General features: G+C 38.2%; 1 protein-coding gene across 1 annotated transcript; it reads right to left on the bottom strand.

Moving 5' to 3' along the window:
- Positions 1-16,280: 16,280 nt before the first annotated feature.
- BBS12 (Bardet-Biedl syndrome 12) lies at positions 16,281-18,407 on the bottom strand. Its single transcript, XM_010023398.1, has 2 exons — positions 18,006-18,407; positions 16,281-17,819 (listed from the first exon to the last, which is right to left on the bottom strand). Exons 1-2 carry the CDS (start codon positions 18,405-18,407, stop codon positions 16,281-16,283), a joined length of 1,941 nt encoding a protein of 646 aa, XP_010021700.1.
- Positions 18,408-20,669: the final 2,262 nt, after the last annotated feature.

The following is a 20,669-nucleotide window of genomic DNA, read 5'->3' as shown; positions in this document are numbered from 1 at the left end:
TGGTTAAGAAAGACATAAAAGAGCCTTTCTTATGCTTTTTCTGTAAGCACTAGAGCCAACCATTTTCAAGTTTTGCAGTATTTAATACTGTGTACTCTTGCTATCTGGTTTCTAGAAGTCTCCATGATCCAAAAAGGCAAATGGATGAGACAATTGTAAGCATCATGGATTTGTTATCTTGGTGACAAGCTTCTTTAAATCAGACCTTCTCTGTCATCCTTCCTTACACTCTTACCTTAAATACACTGAGAGTAACTTCCTAGAGAAATTAATATTTTAGGGTATCTCCGTTTTGCCTACCATTTTTGAACAGTTGATTCCCAGACAACATCTCCCATGGTCTCCAAGTTAAGTACCCATAAAGCATCTCAGCCCTCTAAAAGTGGAGTCAATTAAGGCCTCAATCTAAACACCTTAAAAATCTATTGGACCTTTTCGAGTGATCATGGTAGCCATTGGTTTTAAGACATTTGAATTCCCAACCAGTTCTTGCTAGAAGTCCTAGCCCTATGCATGTGAAACTGCTTGGGTATAGGACATGCAGTAAGGACAACTGAGTAAAGATGTGACCGAAATACTGATGGAGTGATTAGTATTTAAAAAAAAAAAAAAAAAGTCAGCATAATTTGTAGCTTTATCCACTTATTTTTTAAGCAACTGTACTTAGCAGATGGAAGTAATTTCTCTGAAGAGAAGAAGAAAAAGAGGCCCCTTAAATTTTATGTAGGGGTAAACAAATGCTTTTGGCTGCCATATGCGCAAGCCACAACACCAAAATTCAAAAAAGCTGCAGCATGCGTCTTATCATATCACGTGTTAGGGGGTGACAGAGGTGAATAGTTTTGGTTCTTAAAATTAGTAAAGCAGGCTACCTTTGTTCTTCCATTCACATATAAAATAGATCAGCAGTAAATAAGTCTTTAACTGTTTTATTTCGGCCTTTTTATGTCATCTTTGTGTGCTGTCTTTAAAAAAAAAGATTAGCATATATGATGATGTTTGGATTACTACCACGCAGGGTAATTGAAAACACAATTACACTACCTCTCAGACACAAGTCTTGGTTCATGAAAGAAAGGCAAATCATGCTGTAAGCAATGAGATGAAAAGACTGGAACAAATTGTATGCAATTAGCTTGGTAGACTAAAGGGAACTGGCCAGAATTCAGATGTTGTACAAATGAGTATAAACAAAGCACTTGCTTTTGCTTATCTCATGTCTGATTCTGATCTACTGGAAAAGCAGTGGTACTGGGAGTAATTTAGCTGTAGTTAAATGTCATTGACTTCAACCTGCAAAAGATCAAGCTCAGAATGGTTAAGAATTACCCCACTTTAAAAAGCATTCTCTTCAATACCCAACAAAGCAGAGACAGGGCATAGTGGTCTGATCCCAACTGCTTTTAAAAGCAAACCCAAGTATCATTAAGACCTTTGCCATGAAATTCCAGTGGAATGGGGATTAAGGCTCTAGGCCAAAAGAAAAAAATTACGTGTAATAAAGTAACACTATGTTCCAGCCTAGCCTAAGAAAATTCTACTATCACATGCTTCTGGTGTTTTAAGACAGAACAACCAAAACTTGCTGAAAAAAATCCTTAAAAATGTGTAGGAATATAAAGCATCATCCAGAAATAGCACAGCTCAGAGGAGGTTACACATAGCAAACAAGGGGTGTTCATATTGAAATGCATGAGACATACTTTCACTGGAACATGTTTTATGATTTTCACGTCAATCTATTCTCACTAGAAATGACTCCATTTTCACTGGCCATAAAGTATAATCTCATAACATCTAAGGCAAATAATTTGTCAGAAAGAAGAAAACCAAGAAGTGTTCATAGACATAGTACCTGTTGCTAGCCCTTTTCCAGGATGCAAGTGCCATTTGCATGGCAGTTGCACCACTCTATAGGTTAGGGTAAAGATATTGCCTTAACAACTCTTTTTTTTTAATCTCCCTTTGGTGCATTATTGCCCTTGTTAATCTTCAGTTCAGAAAAAGAAGAGGTTTTTAAATCCAGGGATTACAGCCACAGCCCATGGAAAGCAGAAGCAAACGAAAGTCTTCTGGTCCACCCAATTCCCTCCCCAGGACAGACAGACGTAATTTTTTTAGATGAGACACAACCCGACACTCCACAAAACAAAAACAACAAAAAGTTGTTTAAAAAAAAGTGCATGACACAATGGAGGAAAGAGGTTAGTGCTGAGGGTAAATTCCAAATAGCTCAGCGTGTTTTCCTGGATTGTCTCTTACGTAACCCCAAAATTCAGGCTCACGACAGCCTGCTGGGAGCAGAGGGGAGTGGGTCGGGAATTCATTGACAGTACCAGGCACATGTGCACATACACACGCAGCCACCACACACACAAGGCGACAAGAATTAGGTAGTTCACTGCAAATGTCAGCCAATTTATGTAATATCTTTTTACTCAGCATTTCTTTTGCACTGGAGAGTGAAAAACCTCAATAAACAGTCTCTGAAGACTTGAAAGTGGAGAAGTTAGTTGCATTCATAATCCTTCTCCAGTCACTGCTGTTATTGGCTGCTTGATAGTCTATACATTACTTCAATTAAGTAACCAGTGAACAAGCAGGCATTTATTTCATAAGTTACCCATGCAACTGGTGTTAACAAGTTCTAATTGTTATTAACAGCAGCTGTCATTTTAAGTTGACTAAGCACAACAGCTCTGGGCTGCTGCTGTTCATGAGGCACAAAAGAAGACTTACTCCAGAATCCAATTTGTCCAGAGAATAGTTTTTCAGATGGTAGAAAGCCAGAGATTACAGACCAGATGACAGCAATACTAAGCTTTGCTGATTTAACACACCTAGGAAACAAAGGAAGAGCTGAGAAGTGGGAGGAGAGCATGGAGATGGCCAGGCTGGATATAAATAATAGCAATTATTTCCCCAGGCTGCCTTTGTACTAAAGAAATACACTGATGGTATTCTTACACCACCTGGAAACAGGACCAAGAATCTCACCTGTTCACTACTTTGGAATTACATATTTGGCAGATCACCAAATATGACCTTTGTCGCTAGGCTATATTACTTTTCTATTATTGTTTTTAAATTACTTTCATTTCAGAGCTCTAATTTGCTGTTCTAAGAGAGTGAGCAGTAGTAAGCTCTTATGAATATGACAGCTTTTTTAAAAAGGAAGAAAGCAGATTTTCTACCCATCACACAACAGAAAACATTTCAGTTAATTGGCTTACAATCAGAAATAAAAGCTGTTATTATCAAAATAAAACCTACAATACACATCAGACAGAATTCTGAAATTAAATCATATCCCTTCACAGGTATTGAAAAGTCTAAGAAAAATTTAGGATTAAAGTTCCAAAACCAAGTACAGAAATTCACAATGAAACATGTGGTCTCTATTTCTATAATAATGTAACAAGGGGAAAACAAAACATCTAATTAGCAAGCACAAAAGCTTGAATTTTAACATTTGTTACAGTACTTGTGTTTACCATGGACACCCTTAATGACTTCAAATGTCCATAGAAAACTCACCTGACAAGCCTCCCCTTAAAGCCATAGGTTTCTGCTACTCTTCACAAAATTAATTTTTTCCTACTCAAAACATCTTAGTAACAGATTGTACATTTAGGATTATCTATATGATGGAGAGGATTCTTTTTTTCTTTAATTTAATTAGAAGGTTCCAAAAAAATATGTAATGTTTGGTCTTCTATTTTGTACCTGACTGGTTAAACCATTTTCTTGCAGTTATTCCAAACCTCCATGTTAAAGTAACTTGTTTATTCAGTTTCATAATTAATCTGATCTACATGAAGAAATTTCATGCTGCAGAATTTTGTTATAGTCATCTTCAATTCTAATGAATACTTCTGGGTTTGATGGAGATGGCAGAGCTATTTAATATATGGATCTAACCTCTGAAACTGAAGGTAACATTATGTTGAAACATATGCTGTGAAAGACAGCAGCATGTGTAGAAAATTTTAAAATAAATCTGGTTTATGTGGAAAAAAAAAAGTTAAGCAATAATCTTAAACATTGTCTCAACATCCATTTCATTTATTGACAAGACCTAAGTTCTTTTTCTAACTTTTTCAGTAACTAAGGTTTCTATTTGTTACTCTTTCTTCTTTTGGAAATACAGCAGTAAACAATAACATAAGTTGTTACAACAATTACTTGGCTGACTTTCCTGAAAGAGTATTTACCTCAAGCACGTCCCAAGACTCATCAGATCCAGTCTGGCTTAAGGGTTCTGTCTAACATTGAATGCAAAATGTTCCTTTAGATAAAAGTAAGAGAAAGAATATGTTACTTCAAAACCTACAGGAAATTAGAAAGTACTAGAGATTTTGTTCTAGTTTAAGCATAAAAAGATTATTTCTCAAATTATCATTGTCATTGACCCTTTATTTAAATGAATCCAGTTGATAGGAACTGAATATACCATTTTCCAGAAAAGGAGGCACATTCATATATGTCATAAATGTAGAATATCATTACATGCCATTCTCTAGTATCTCTAAAAAACACCCAGTAATCATCAGACTTGCTCTAAATCCTCCTGAATTGAGTCTCTTTTGAATTAAATATGGACTTGAGCAATACTTGATGAGGTGTCCCCTCCAAGAAACCCCGCTTGTACAGAGCATGCAGATACCACAGACCTTGCAGTATCAGGAGGATAGACAGTAATTTCTAAAACTGAGATAGATATGATCCTCTACCACAAAGAAATGAGCAGAAGTCTGAAGGATTTTTATTTTATTTTCAACTTGGAACTTTTTTTATTTAGAGATGTTTAATTTATAATTACATCATGCTGGCCAAATGGTTCTGTTATGGCGCTCTGCCTAGAAATCCTCATGGATGCAGCTTGTAACAATTTCTTTGTGTTTCACATAAGGTCTGTATTTGTCTTTTTTTTTTTTTTTTTTAATAGTAATTGCAAGATTTAAGTAGGAAAAGAGAGTAATAATAGCAGTGGAGCAGTTTTAGGCTTCAAGTGATTACTCCCCTCTAGAATTTCTTGTGGCACTGAGTTGCTTCAGATTAATGTAAAGTCTGCAACATACATATCCCATCAATCTCTAAGTATAGGCTGAAATATTGGCTATATGTAATGCCTTCAGAATTATGTCTGATGTAACAGTAAGAGATTATCTGGTGTAACTGCAGCAACTACAAAACTTCTCATAAGGAATTGACATTGATAGTTGCTGTGTGCAGTGGATCTTTGCTGCCTCAAACATACCTGCAGGGCAATGAACAGACATTCATTATTGCAGTGAAGTAATAAACCTTTAAAGACCTACCTGGAGGTAAGACATGGGGCATGGGCTTACTTGGTTAACAAAAACTAGGTAATGCTGGGAAAATAGAAAAACGGGAATGGAGATTTTCTCCCTTGAAGGGAAGATTGACAATACATCCTTCCCCAAGGTTGTTCTTTCTAAGACTGCACAGCCTAGTGGCAGTTCCCTGTAGGGTACACTGGAGGCCTAGATTATTAAAGTGGCTTGAGAAGGTTACATGGTTCCCCCAAATATCAACAATTCATGCATGATATTCTCCAGCCTGGCTTATACATTACCCTAGATAACATCAGGGAGGCAGTCCCACCCATGGCTGGTACTGTCCTCCAGACAAAGCTACACGGTGCCTCTGTCTTAACATGCGCTTCCTTTTCAGTGTCATTTCTTTCAGAGGACTGGAAAGTCCTAATTGATTGCAACGGATCACAAGTAGCCCTAGTTCTTCTCAGAAGCAAACACTGGGCTCTTGATCCCAAATATTTCATATCTCAGGATGTTGTGGGGTTTAGCTTTAAGTCCCTTGCTTTCCTGCCAATTTTACATGTGATTCAAAACCGAGATCGTTTTCTGATCTGTTGCAGTCATTCTCACAGGAATTTGTTAGAACCAGAATATACAGGGGATTGCAAGAAAATAAGTTGGAAGAATTTCTGGAGCTGGCACATCCAAAAGAATTTAAGAGGCTAGATCAGATGATGAGGCCATCATCTTTATATTAATCTCTTCCTTCTACACACATTTTGGAGGCTCAGGAAGAATTCTCTCATGCCTGGATTTTTAATACGAAAAGCTACTAAGGTAAAGACAACCTCTACTGTAAAGGATATGCTGTTTGACTGTCTTGTCATTAATGAACATGAAATTATCAGCTAATAAAAGATGGTGACAGACTAAAGCAATCCAAGAATAAATCCTAGAGCACTTATGAGACCTTCCCATTAAGTCAAATTTCAGTGGGACTTTTGCTATTGTTCTCAACAGACCACAGAGAGAAACTCAGGCTGTAATCTGCAGAGATTTCAAGGTAAATAAAAAGGAATAAATAAATGCAACAAAGAATCCTTCTTAGGCTGCTGGCAACAGCACAGCTACAAAATTAGCCTCTGCTTGTGATACTCAAACAGATGACGCGTTAAACAGACAATCTCTCACTCCATCATATTTGACCCCAAAAGAATTGCAAAGCTCATATTTAAGGAAAAAATTTAAGAATTTCAGTCATCCATGTGCATTTAGAGACATAGTTACAGAACAGATTGTGTGATACAAGGGTTTATCTACCTTAATCTAACCTACAAGCATTATGGAAAGATAAGTATGTAGCTGAGCTTCCTATAAAAGATAAAACCTTTTTGATCTGGTTGTAAAGCAGGTATTTTGTTGCAAACAACAAGGAGAGGGAAGATTATAATTAGTTCCATTTAAAAACAAAACACAACAGAGAAATAAAGTACAGTGAAAGAAGAGAAACAGACTAAAGATAACTTGGCAGATTTACCATGCTTCTCTCTTTATGAAGAGGCACCAGCAGAGCAATGCACAGGGGCTTAAAAAAGTTAAATGGCTGGCAGCCCCATGTTACTGTGGGTCCCACAAATCAGAGAGAGACAGAGCCCAATAGTTGCTCCCACTATTTATCTGATTATTATTGAAGGCACAGTGCAGAATAGTTTGCCAGATCCTGGCCTACAAGGCTGCTCTGGGAAATCAAGCCATCCCCGTGGGCTGACAACTGGTGTCAGGAGACAACAACCACCCACCCGCAGGAGAAACTCCACACAACACTGACCTTACGAGGAGAAGACTTGCTGCATAGCACATACAGGTCTTTGAGGATAAGTGGCATTTTAAGCAAAGCTGGATCGGATCAGTTAGAAACAGATTTAAACCTAGTGAAAGTCCTGAGTTGTCAAGCCAGGTAACATCTATTGTATTTTCTCCTCAGGAAATTTGTTGGGGTTTTGTTTTGTTTTCAGATAACATTTAATGTAAAGCATGTAGGTTTTCATCTATTTATGATTCTTGCTGAAAGCAAGGAATTTGCAAAGAAGGGAAGGCAAAATGGGGGATGAATCTATTCTAAAGGAAGCTTAATTGAGTACTTTATTTTTACAATCCACATAAAAACCCCTCAATAACTAGAAACATTTGCTGTTTTTCAAAGCTTGAATATTTCAGAAAGACTGTTTTCCATCCAATATCACAAGAGAAAAATAACCAAGACCAAAATAATGTCTCACAGATTTTATTTTGTGTATGAATCAACTAGTCTAAAGGAAATACTACCTTCTTTGACTAGAAGCATGGAAGAGTTCAAGGATACAGTATGTATTTTTAAAGAAAAACCTAATACACATGTTTGGAAAGGGAAAGGACAAGACTTAAGCTCCTGGCAGTATTTGCAGACATCCACAGACATTTTGAATAGAGGTATTCTTCTGGGGGCTTTCACCTTGTCTGAAGGTTTTGTATTTGTTCCAGGTCTTGTACTGTTTATTACATTTTAGAAAGTTAAGTTATTCTTTCCTACTGCACTGCAAACTAGAACATTACTCTTGCTAATTTTGAGGACTCAAGAGCAAACAGAGCAGGGGAAAAGCCAGACACAGATGAAAGCATAATTCTAAAAAGGCAATTTAAGTTTCCGCTTAAAAAAAAAACACCAAAAAAAAAAACCCCCAACAAACCAAACAGAGGAGGTAAGGATTTTCAACACATCTGCAACAATAGTCTGTTAATTTTCTCCTTGCAATATTAAAACCATTGCTGTCAAAAATGCCTGACCCAGCAGTGCATCACATCAGCAATACAGGAAGCATGACAAGGGGCAACTTCTTACGCTTTTGTCAGATCAAGACAATTACAGACAGAGATCTGACACTGAAGATTAATATCAAAGCCATAAATAAAGAGATCGGCTGCAAAGTAAATGATTGCAGATTATAAGAGATTCTTTAAAAGAGATGTTAAAAAGAATTAGTGGAACTCAAAACCCCAAACATATACTGCAATCTCGTTTCATTTCCAGAGTGTTTTAAAAGAAGTCATTTATTCCATCCTGCCAGTGTGCCAATTTGTACGCAGAGGAACCATTCTGCTCTAGTGAGTTTGCACTGTATGTTGTATGACTACTAGTAGCTCTGCTTGGCACACTGTAACTGCTGTAGTTTAATCTTCACCCTGTATCCCAAAAAAGAGCTACTGTGTTCGCTGTCAAGGTTTACTACTACCCTCTGAGAACTCCCTGTCCTAGATATTATCCTTACAAAGTCCAGACTTGTGGGAATTCTGTATAGCCAAGGAATGCAGGAGCCTTTTAGACAAATTCCATCAGCTTCCTCAGGTTTGCAAATCAAGAAAATGTCTTTCAAGGTGAAGAAGCCAAATCTTAAATGACTTCAAACATTCATTCATTACTACAATAATTTTTGCTCCTAAATGTTATCCAAGGCCTCATTTTGTTACACACTATACAGAGTAAAGAGTTTCTTCTCCACAGAGTTGGCAGTTTTAGAGATAAGAAATGGATTGATAGAGCTGGATATGACTGTCTCAAGAGCTGACTACTCTCCCTGCAGAAGACATCCTCTAACTAGTAGGGATGGTGGGCTCTTAACCCTCTTCAGATTCTTCCGTGGAAACGATGGCTCAACCTACTGCATTTTGGAAGCAAATTTTTTCCAGGTCATCATTAAGTACTCGATTGCTATTGCTATTAGAACATATTAGAGGTTCGTCCAAGAAAGTGTGGCTTTTAATGAAGGTTGCATTGCTCATCAGCATTAGCAGTCCTCAATTTTACATTTCTTTCCACTAAGAAATTATCAGAAAGACACCCTTGTCCAGTACTCAGAAGAGCAAAGGACAATCATGTTTTTGCAATAATCTGTTTCTTAGGGACCAAGCCTTTAACTCCACAAAGCAATGGGAACTTCACTGCTGTTCTTATGAAAACGGGATTGGTTCCTATATTAATTCATGACCAAAGTATGATTCCCCCTTCCCCTCCAGTCTCCTAAGAAAAACATAGCAGCATAGTAACATCTTGTCACACATGACAAATGTATTTACAGCAAAAGCATCTGTAAATTCTCATTCAAAAACTGAATTTGTGGTAGCAACTCATAGCAACCCATAAAACAGAAAGAAAACTGCTTGACTGGCCCTTTAAAAGAAATCCAATTTAAAACAAATCCCATTTTAACTTGTTAGCTGAGAGATGGACATGATCATTTGAGGGAGGACAGGAACATCTTGTTTGCATAATGCCTCTTCACATGATAGTTACGTGTTAAATTCCAAGTATCATGTTGTAGGGCAGTCTAAAATTCTACTTTACAGGTAAGCGAAGACAGTTAATTAGAAGAGCACCTCTTGGCACAGACAGAAGTCACACACTTTTAAATTAGCCCCTGTATTTTGGAAAATATTTCTTCAACAGTTTAATAATAAGTCTGTTTAATGATCAGACTTAACAAGTAAGAGACACTGGAATTCTAAGTAATTTCCTTCAGCTTATTCTGGCTTTGAAATTCCTCTCTTCTTCCACAGTTTCACTGGCTTTATCAGAGGTTGTGAGAGGAGTGTGGAAAGCTGGAGGTCCTCCTAAAGCTCTCTTGGGAAACAGTTCCAAGTATTCATCACTGGAGCTGAGATTTGAGAGTCTTTCCCATATTAGCCACAGAAATCCCATGTATAGTAATTACTGATCTGACATACGGCAATTCTGTTGAGCTTATTTACAGCACTGCTCTGAGATGCCAAATACTTCGAAAATAGAAGCTAGAATAATTGCGCAGCCAGAGTCATGCATAAAAACATTTTTAAGTTAACTGCCTGGTATGTCAAACAAAGAAGGATTTGGGATTCTCTTCCAGTAAAGCTCTCTTACTGCAAATTACATCTGAGTTTCCTGGCTTCTGGCAGCCATCAGCATTCTGTCACAGCTAAATGGCTCCAGAAAACAAGTATCTTTAAACCAGAAGAACTTGAATGATATGCTTTGGATGGCTATTCAAACAGTGCTTACATAAACTAAAGAGATGAAGGGCAGTGAGAAGTGAGGGACTGAACACTGACTGCCCCTTACCTTGAGCAAAGCATATTCAGGGAATTTAAATAATGATTCCTCCTAATGATATTAGGAGGAATTTGTCAGTTAATTAAACTGATCTAATCATCATATCCATATTTCTGCAGGTGTATTAGTCTAATTTTCATCACTAAGGAATCAAAGACATTATACCAATATGGAATTATACACACGTATATATACAGCATTCATGACTGCTTCCCCTAAATTAGTACGTGCATGGTATATGTGTATCTTTGAGCTGCAACCCACAGACAGGACTGCAAACACAGGGAACAGTAAATGAAATACAGGAATTAATACCCCGAACAAGACATAATTCTTTTCAGTTTACTGGAGTGGTTCTTTTTGTACAAGGCTGCTCTTGGACAAAATGAGGATTTACTGATAACAGATAGTTATCCTGAAAAAGGAGGCATGATAATCATTTTCTTTGACATAGTAAGAGGTGAACAGATTAACTGCCCTAGTTCAGGATTGTATGACTAGACAACAGGTTAATGTTGCTAACTGAGAAACTGTGTCTGTTCTGCTCTAGAATGCATACATATATGTAGATAGATAAATAAAATTTATTATACAACTCCCATGGAGTTATATTGGCTCTCCAGTGCTAACAAATAGGGGGTTCCTCTAGTTTGCTTTCATTTTGTTTTTAACTTTAGTCAGTGAAAGCAGTGACTCAGATTACACCTCAAATAAATAAGTTCACCAACTGTGTTATTTTTAGTCACCTCTCCAAATCTGCAACACTGGTTAAATATTTGGTCTCATAACACAGCAGACAAAAGTTGTGAATAGCACTCAACCCCAATCTACTTATTTGAGCTAAAATAAAAGGCAGGGACCAATCTCCTCATTACTTCTAAATAAAAACTGCATGCTAACTTTTATATTCTTGTAATAATTTTTTAAAAATCCTGTTGTTTGGAGTAGCACTTGGTCCCCAAGGAAAGAATTCCTTTCTATTTAAACAGATTTTTACTTTTGTTTTGAATCTCTCCTAGTCAGGGAAAACCAAACCTTGGTTTCTTGGTTTCCCATCCTTCCCATGAGCTTTCACCATCTGTGCCTGATCAGTCCCTGCTGTATCTGCAAGTACTGCAAGCATTTGTAAGGACTTGCAGAAGTACTTGCAGAAGGTTCCAGCTCAGGTTATGTTCTCAAGGCTTACTGGAATGCCCATAACACAGTTTCAGCTCTACTAGGCACTGCAGAATACACAGTATAGGATTTGTAAAATCAATTTACAACACCCGCACAGCCATAAATGCTAACTGCTCTTTCAAAATGGGAAGATGGGTGTTTTTCAAAAGTCTAAAGAAATTGATATTACTAATGTAATAAACAGATAGGAAGCCAAAATGGATGGAATAGTGTGGTTTTTTCTTCCTTCCACCATTCAGGATCAAACCAGCCTCTAGTTTGTGCACATACTTGAGCTGTTCTCTCTCCCTTCAACTGTGCTGAAATCTTCCCTGTGGACATTGTTCTTGGAGCAACGTGATCTACAAAGAAAAAGTCCTTTAAGACTGCAGATCTAGTCATACTTGGTTAACACACATCTTGAAAGAAAAGGGTCTATGTCCTGCAGTTCTGCAATAAATTGTTAATTGATGCAGCAATGCTGGTGGCGAGTGGCAGAATTTAGTCTGTGATTTTTTGATTTTTCCACATTTGTGTCATACAAACTATGCTCTAACTGCACTGGTGTGGAAGTGACCTCAAAAGGATTACTGATCTATGGGAAGAAAATAAAACTGGAATATACTCTCTCTGCTTCAAAAGTGCTATGAGCAAGTTAATACTTTTACAAGTGACTTCAAGGTAAAAGCTGTAGTAACAGCAGTATGCATCATCACATTCTGGAAGTTACCAAAATCTAAAAAGTTTAACTTGACTCCCAAGGAAAAAATTAACACAAAGAAGTTGTGCAAGGGACAGAGCAAATGTATCACTACCACAATCTTGAACACCTTGTCACACTCTGGTCCCTTCAAAAAGTAAAAAATGCAAGATCCTCAGTTACTTTGATCCACTTGCAGAAAGGCTCAGACAAGGAAACTTCCTAATGTCACTGGGCAAGACACATGCTGAGAACTTTTGTTCTAAAACAAACACAGGCAGGAATAAAAGAAGTTTAAAAGGAAATCAAGAGGTTAGAAAGCTTCCATACATGGACACCAGAGTAAACTTGTTTCTTACTCAATTAGATAATATAACTAACTCCACCCAGTGACATTTTATGGGTGCTAGGAGTGCTTGGAGAGTATAGATGTATAAAAGATGTAATGTACAGCTGTTAGTGTCATTAACAGAGCAAAAGGCAATTTCTAATCTCACTAACTTAGACCCCAACATGTGAAAAAGGAACATGCTGACGTGATGTTTCTAAGCTAAAAAGCAAACCATGTTATTCCCCCAAATGAGGAGCACAGGACAGCTGGCAGATTTTTGAAATGTTGATTAAAAAAAAAAAAAAGAATAAAAGCTGCTCTGCTCCCCATACTTGAATCTTTCCCAGGATAAATGGAAGTGGAGATAGGGCAGCCCAGAAGAGCATCCCAAATAATCTGCTTCAATCAGTCCTCGCAGTTACCAGTCCTTACTGGACCAGAATTTGCAAGCAGGCTGTGCCCTTTAGGCTTGCCCAGCTTGGGACAAGGCTCTTGTTGCTATGACCTCTGTTCCATTTCAGGAAATCATGAAGGAGCAGAGACACCTAAAAGGTTGGCCTTATAAACGTTAAATAAAATGGCATCAGTCCTAAATAGGTGGAGTGAGCTGGGAATGATGATACTGGGCTGGAAAGGAGAAATGAGGCTCCTGACTAGGACAGGGTTTCAGCAGGGAGTGAGATGCTCCTTGGGACAATCCCTTCCCTAAAATCTCTGCCATTTCCCAATTTCCCAGGCACAGCAAATATAAAAGCTTAGCTCTTGCATCACATCATACTCCACACAAACAGCCTTTGCGTACCCTAGGAGAAGCCTGTACCTGGGAGAAGCTGAAATCACTCCCTGCACTAAGAGCCATGGCAGACATGTACGGGACTTCCATTCTACGTTGCAAAGAGGTTCAAGAGCTTTGAAGTGGAGAAGGCCACACGTGTATATTATATTTCATGTTCTAAAACGAGGATGCCTTGAGGACAGCATGCATGTTAAATTTCTAGGTATATGAACAAATAATTTTAAGAAATGCAGGATACAATATCTAGCTAGTTTATACAATTTTCCATTTTGCTGGCCTGTAGAAAAGCAAGTGTTAAGTAACCAAAATACAATGCTTGACATCTTTTTTAGAAAACCTCTGCATCACAATACTTAAATATCTCATTATGTGCTTTTTAAAAGCCCACTTGGAAAAATTACATCATTTTGGATTTTCTCAACATTTGGTGTGTCTAAGGGCCCTATAAATAGCTGTTTGGACCACCTCAACACAATTCATGTATGCAGTTTTTCCATAATCCACTTAACTCTATTATTCAAATAAAGCACAACTGGATCTTTTCTTGGCAACAGGGGTTATGCAATGCTCAGTACAGGAGGTTCAAGAAAAACAGTATAAAGCCAAAGATGACCTGCAAACACTTGCAGAGCAGCAGAGTTTGTTTATATTTATTTGCGCTGTGTTTCCATTTCCTTCTCACCTAACAGCCACTAACTCCTTTTGCCTCTTTTGACCTACCAAACTATTTCTTTCTCATATCTTAGTACTCAAAGAGTGTGGCCAAGCAGTTAAACATCAATTACCAACTTTAATCAAAACTTTAATACAGTTCGATCCCTATGCTGCTAGGAACTACTGTTTCAAAATAAAATTATAAACCCCTATAGTACTGATGAGATTTTGCCAAAAGCCACTGAATTCCAGAGTTTTTTAGAAAACTGAAATAAGTTTCTCAGGTCAGAGATGACTAAATACTACAAGCATAACTATCTACACAACTGTTATTAATATGCTTCCTTAAGCTCCTTAAGAGCCTTCCAGCTGCATGTGAGTTGAATACTAATATATAAAAAATAAAAATATGCAATTCAGCAACGAGAACTTTGAATCTTTTGAAAAAAACACTGTATAACACTACTTTAATATACACACAGATATATATGCCTATATGTACCTAAACCATATTTGAGGATGAATTTCATTATCTGTATCTTTCTTTTCTTGACATACAGAATATATCAATTATTCACATAGTGTGATCCACTTGGGTAAACAGTTCTGTGAAAGATCTGAATTTGAGACCAGTGTAGGAAAAAGCTTTGGGATAAAAAGCATTTAGACGGATTCTTTTCTTCATAAAAATGAAGTTAGGGCTTCTGGTCAGTTCAGCACTCAACAGCTGTTTCTAAGGATCCCAATTTCATCTCATGCCTAAGGTTAATTCAGAACCTCATTAGCCTATCCCACCTCTCCACAGAATCCTATCCCTAACCCTTCCCAGGAGAAAAGAGCAACTCCAACAAAGCATAGTCAGAGAACTGTGTTAAAGCTTGGTAGAGGTCAACTGGGGAACTGCCAGCAGTCACAGCAGTTTGAGGCAGCTAATGGCTCTTCTCCGAGATGTCTTCTGCAGTGGGGAGATACCACACGGAAAATAAGTTCTGTCTGCCTTTCCACTGAATCACACCTCAGAAAACTCTCTTTAGCTTTCACCCAGTTCTTAGCTTTCACCACAGAAGGACTGCCATCAGCACCAGCAGTTGCAACCAGTACTTACAGACATTAGCATTTTAATTAAAAAGTTCCTAAAAGCAAGAATCTGCTTTAGCATCACCATTGCCATTCTCTTTCCAGTCTGTTTTCACTACACTGGTGAGATATTTCACTTAGTTGTTCAGAATGCCAAATCCAGAAAAAAAAGTATCTCCATAGTTACACTCCTCTTTCTTGCAACAAAGTGCCAGTTGTCCATGTCTCTGCTTTCAAATTTCAAGTGCCAAAGACAGTAAAAACGCCTTGCCTCAATCTTCATGACAGATTTGTTTCCAGTTTTTAGCTAACAGCTAAAACATACATTTTCCTCTTTGCAAGAATAAGAGCCCAAAAGGAATAATCTAAAAATCCAACTTGCAACGTAAAAGAAAACTTTGTGTAGAGATACATCTAGTCCGTAACACCAAAAGGGAGGATTCTGCCTAAATTTATGTCAAAACGAGGGAAATTTCAAAGGGTATATACTTGAAATAGGAGATATAAGGCCCATATAAATATGCAAAATAGAATCTATTAATACAATCTTTCAGCATAAAATGTAGTGCTCATAAATTATTGCAAGTTTAACTCCTACATTTGCATTGTACAGAAAAAAGAGCAAGTTATTAATTAAAAATTAATTACTTTATATATACACTTTCATTTAACACAAGTATGCCACTGTTATGTTCCTGCTCTTCTTTAGAAGACATTAGAAGACATTAATAAAGAGTAATTTAGAGAACACAAATCCAGATACCTTATAGAGACAGCACATGTTCAGAACATAAGCATACCCAAAGTTTTCTCCAACTGGACTCAACACGTCCCCCTACCTAGCACTCCTCATTATAATGCAAATAAGAACTGCACTGCTAAATAAGATTAGTCAGTTTGACTGGATGAATCTATCCACAGACAATATTATTGGCTAGAAAAGCACGGCTGGGGTTAGAGGGAAACCCACAAGTGGTTTCTGTTTGGTTTTTAACTCACATTTCTAGTAATGAGAAATTATATCCACTTTGTGACTGTTGCATCTTCTGATTTCTGCTGTTAGACTCTAAAGTCATAATTACATCTAAATGTTTGCTTTATGAAGAAGTGTAGGTTGCCCCTGGACTTCTGACTCACAGACTTACAAATAAAGCCTACAAGTCCTATAAAAACATAAATTCACCTGAGACATGCGAGTTCAACAGCTGATTCTTTCTAGGACCTGTGATAATTTCAGCATCTGTTTGAAGCACTAGTAGCACCAAATCTAGAGCTCTCCGCCATGCCTCTGTCTTGGCTGTAACATTATCATAAACCTTTAAACCCTCCCCGTGGCCAGCGAAGGGACCAGCACCATCCCTGAGCAGATCACCTCTTCTAAACTCTTTCAATATATATGCTGAAGGAGAGCCACAGTCAGCTGCTTTTCTGAGGTGATGATCGACTGAGGTGCACGCTTCCAACTCCGATGCAGCGGTGGTGTTACACATAACCACCAAAAGATACTGCTTCCAGCCGCTTGCTAATGCTTGGAGCACAATTGATTTATATTCAGTTGCAGATGCTGCCAGCCAAGGACTGTGAAACTCTTTCACAGCATTTTGATTTGCTGGCTGTAAAGGCTGTTGGGCAAGCATCTGAATGTGACTGAGGCACAAAAGCTCCACTGCACCACCACCAAGAAAAACCTTCTTGTCATTTAAAGCATGATGGAGTCGATACACTAAAGTCCAGAACTGGTCTTCAAGGAGCTGCATCTTTGAAGCTATAGTAGTGGTAAGCACGGCTGTGAGCAGAGGAATTCCTCGTGCTTTTATTCTGACTGGTACAAGTTCACCCAGATCCACTGCACGCCCATCGTGGGCCTTCCACAACTCCACTTGGGCCCCACTCCCCACACAAGAAGGATTCAGCTGGGTGAGGTATGTCACTGGCTGGGCACCAGTGACCTCCCCAAAGGAACACAACACATTCCAAGTCACAGAACTAACTAACAATATACTATTTGCTATGCATCTTTCCATTAAGTTTTCACACACATTTCCTTTGACCAAAACCAGGTTTACTTCAAAGTTTATCAGATTATCTAACACACTGCTTAGCCACAGGTCTTCTTCCTGGAGGTTAGGATGCTCCACTATGGTCCTCACATTACACGATCTGTTAAAACCTAAGTGACGATATTGCTCAGTTAGGTCACCATCTATTAGCAGAATCCGAAGGAGTTTGTCTTCCAAGTGTTTGATAACTGTGACTTGTTCTGGTGATACCAATGTGACAAAGCCTGGGGAGGCACAAGAATAGCTTTCAGGCAGGCCCGGTAAGCAGCATGTCACAATTCCTGCAACGTTAAACTGGGAAGAGCCACTGTGTTCTGCTCTCTCTTGCTGATATGTAAGAATGCTTTGTAGCGGTTTCATGCTAGTCTCATTTCCATGGCTCAGAGCCATTGCCAGGTGTCCTAAACCATGACATTCACATGAATCTGCTGATGGTCCCAGAAGGTATCCCTGAAAATTACCTTGCTGACTTGAAAAATGGCTTTTTCCTAGAGTGCTGAAGTACCTGCTATGGGTTAGCTTTTGTTTGTTACCGCTGGATGTGGTAACACCACTTCTAGAAATCACAGATGTACTCCTGTCACCCACTGGTTTGACAAGAGAAGCCACTGAACCAAAGCCAGCCAAAGGCAAAACCAGGTGCTTGTTAAAATTACAATCATCATCTTGATGGGAACGAGAATTTATTTTAATTACTTCTGGTACAGAAATATCTTTCTGAAAATACAGGAAAAGCTGGGGATTTGGAAGACTGTCACATCCAATTTGGCAAGTTTTGCTTTTAGAAGTGTTTGGCCTAACACTGCTAGAACAGAGCTCTTTATTTACATCGTGTATTGATATTTGAAGACACTGGACTTCCTCACAGCAAGAGTTCAACCCCTCGGACATCACAGATACTATTGCTGAAACTGGAACATTCTGCTGGAGGCATTCCATTATGGCATTGCTCCATGCACCAACGAGAAACAACAGGGTACTCATCCCAGTCTTAAACTCCTTGTTTTGTGCATGAATGGTTTCATTAAGAAGCTGTCCAGCAGCACTAGTTAAGTCCAAACTTTCAATCAGTCTAACAGCAGAACAAATCAATGTGCTTTGGTTGGTGCTTTCATCCACAATGAATTTACATGATTTCACTGGCCCCAGTAATGTTCTTCCAGCTAAGGCTAAGGAAGAGAGTTGCTGAAGTCCAATGTGTCGCCTTGCATTCACATCCCTGAAAGCCATGGGCAACAGGCAGGATCTGTGAACAGAACACAAACTTATTGCCCCATCCTTGCAGCACTCCAGAGCATATATCACCAAAAAATTAAATTAACAGCCTAACACTGAACACAACACTCCTGTGATGCTCTCTTAAACAGTTCTTTATCCTGTGCACTTCTTAGGAGATGTCAATGAACATAGTTGCTTAAATGGTGCATTGCTAAAATACCAGGGAATTTTTTGTTGCTGGCAGATAGTGAAGTGCTGTTAATTCTGGTGGTTTCTTAAACATGATACAGCACAGATTGTGTAAAAATACGATTTCTCTCCTGACCTGCTATCTGAAATTTCAGTTATTTGGCTTATTTAGGGCAAAAATTTATTACAGCAGAATGGAAAATTATGTGCAAAACCAAAGTGCTCTGTATAGATCCATCTGGGTAACAACAGTTATGCCACTGACTTTAACCTTCAAATCTGTAAAAGCATAATCAAACTTATTTTGTTCCAATTCCACTTCTTCCATTCAGCATGCATTAACACTTCATTAAATGTGCATGAAAAGAAATGCCACTTCTTCACACCTCACAAAGCGAACTATCAAAACCTTGAGGTTCTGATCTACTACTCAGTTTAACATGACAAGAATAAACCTTCTTTCCCTTGAAATCCTTTCCGCACCACAGTCCTGTGGCAGACCATATGGATTAAACTAAAGGTTCCTTTTTTCTTTTTTTGAATGTAAAATTATACACACCAAGAATTAAGAAGCTTAGCCATATACCTTTTATGCTCACATTCAAATCCTTTATTTCATCTCCCTATTCCAAATGCAAAATTCCATCCCACTCAGTGAAAGTATATCTAAATATTATCTCAAATGAAAATGAAGCGTGAATTTAAAAAGCAGAGCAGGCAGTCAGAAATAGACTTTTTATGCTGACAGTCCTGAAGTTCTAATCTAGCCCAAGCTGACAACAGAATTTCCCTTCAGTTACCAGATAATATTGAAGCACCAAAATAATCATTAACCAAGAAATTATTTTAATCTACAGTTAGCTGTAATCAACAATTTAAGGACTTTTAGATAAGCAGGTACTTTTAGCTTTAAAACTGCACTGGGAATGTACATCTGAAAACCTCCAACCAACCTGCTTAAGTGTTTTATCTGGAAATTGTTCTTGGCAATGTCTTGTGACAATAATCTAGTTTTGCTGTGTATCCATAGCAGTACTTCTAGTAATTATAACAACAATAATAAATGGCTCTTAATTGGAATCTTTACCTTAATATCATGGGCAGCTTGTTTTGCAAAAACAAACAAATAATTGAACTGATTAAATAATATTCATTGGATCATGCAATCCAATATGAAACATGTTTCCCCCACTCTCCCAAAACCTCATCATTCCATTTGATGTCTCTTAAGGATTTACTAAGACAGTAATTTGGGTTTTTTTTGTTTGGTGGTTTGTTTTTTTCTCCAAGATCACTGTTTCTAAATTCAAGCAGTTCTTGGTCACTTCTCAACCTGCTCTTATTTTCATATAAATAACAAATAACCAATTTGTGGTTCTCTTCATAAAAACCAGGAAGGAGCCAAAGTAACAACACTGCAAGGCCACTTAATGCTCTCTCAGTACCTAGATCCTTGGTATGTAGCTCTGGACAGAAGACCATGCTGCTGTTTGGATGGGAGACTACGGAAGGACTGCTGGGAAAGGGGTTTTCATTTTCCAGTGCTGTGAACTTCTTACTCCCCAGCCAGCCCCAAGCAAGGGTTCAGCTCAGCAGTGTAAGCCATTGCCTTGTTAGAATGGCATTTTAATTTCAATGACTGTGAAACCAAGACCAGTTATGAGACAGATTAATTAGAGTTAATGCAGCACCTTCTGTCAAGTCAATGCACTTCCACCAAACCTCAACACAGCTAACTGTAACTGCTTTGCTAAAATTCTCTCTGAAATTTAAGTTTAAAAATGCGCCTCTTACTTCCAGCTTAAACTCAGACTTTAAAACTATAGCTTCATTTTGGACATCACTCTGTACTCCTGCAGATCCACAAACAAGAACCAAGTGAACCCAGGGCTTGGCTGCAAAACCAGGCGAAGGCAGGGCATGCACTTACAGAAAAGAATGGTTTTATTTCATTGCAACTAAACCACAAAGTGTTCAGGTAAGTGTCACGACTTACCTGGTCTACCTCAGACCCAGGACCTACTACTAACGTAGGAAGATAAAGAGCTTCCTAGCTTAGTACAGCCGAACCCGAACGCCCACGAC

Source organism: Nestor notabilis, unplaced genomic scaffold, assembly GCF_000696875.1.
Source record: "Nestor notabilis isolate BGI_N333 unplaced genomic scaffold, ASM69687v1 Scaffold31211, whole genome shotgun sequence".
Taxonomy (NCBI): domain Eukaryota; kingdom Metazoa; phylum Chordata; class Aves; order Psittaciformes; family Psittacidae; genus Nestor; species Nestor notabilis.
This window is presented reverse-complemented; position numbering and strand designations above follow the sequence as displayed.

What these genes read in the sequence shown, in the direction of transcription:
- BBS12 (XM_010023398.1), bottom strand. Translation starts at nt 18,407, where the DNA reads ATGGCTTTCAGGGATGTGAATGCAAGGCGACACATTGGACTTCAGCAA. An exon ending in TTCAAATATCAATACACGAT is followed by an intron (nt 17,820 to 18,005) that starts GTAAATAAAGAG and finishes AATTTTAACAAG; the next exon opens with CACCTGGTTTTGCCTTTGGC.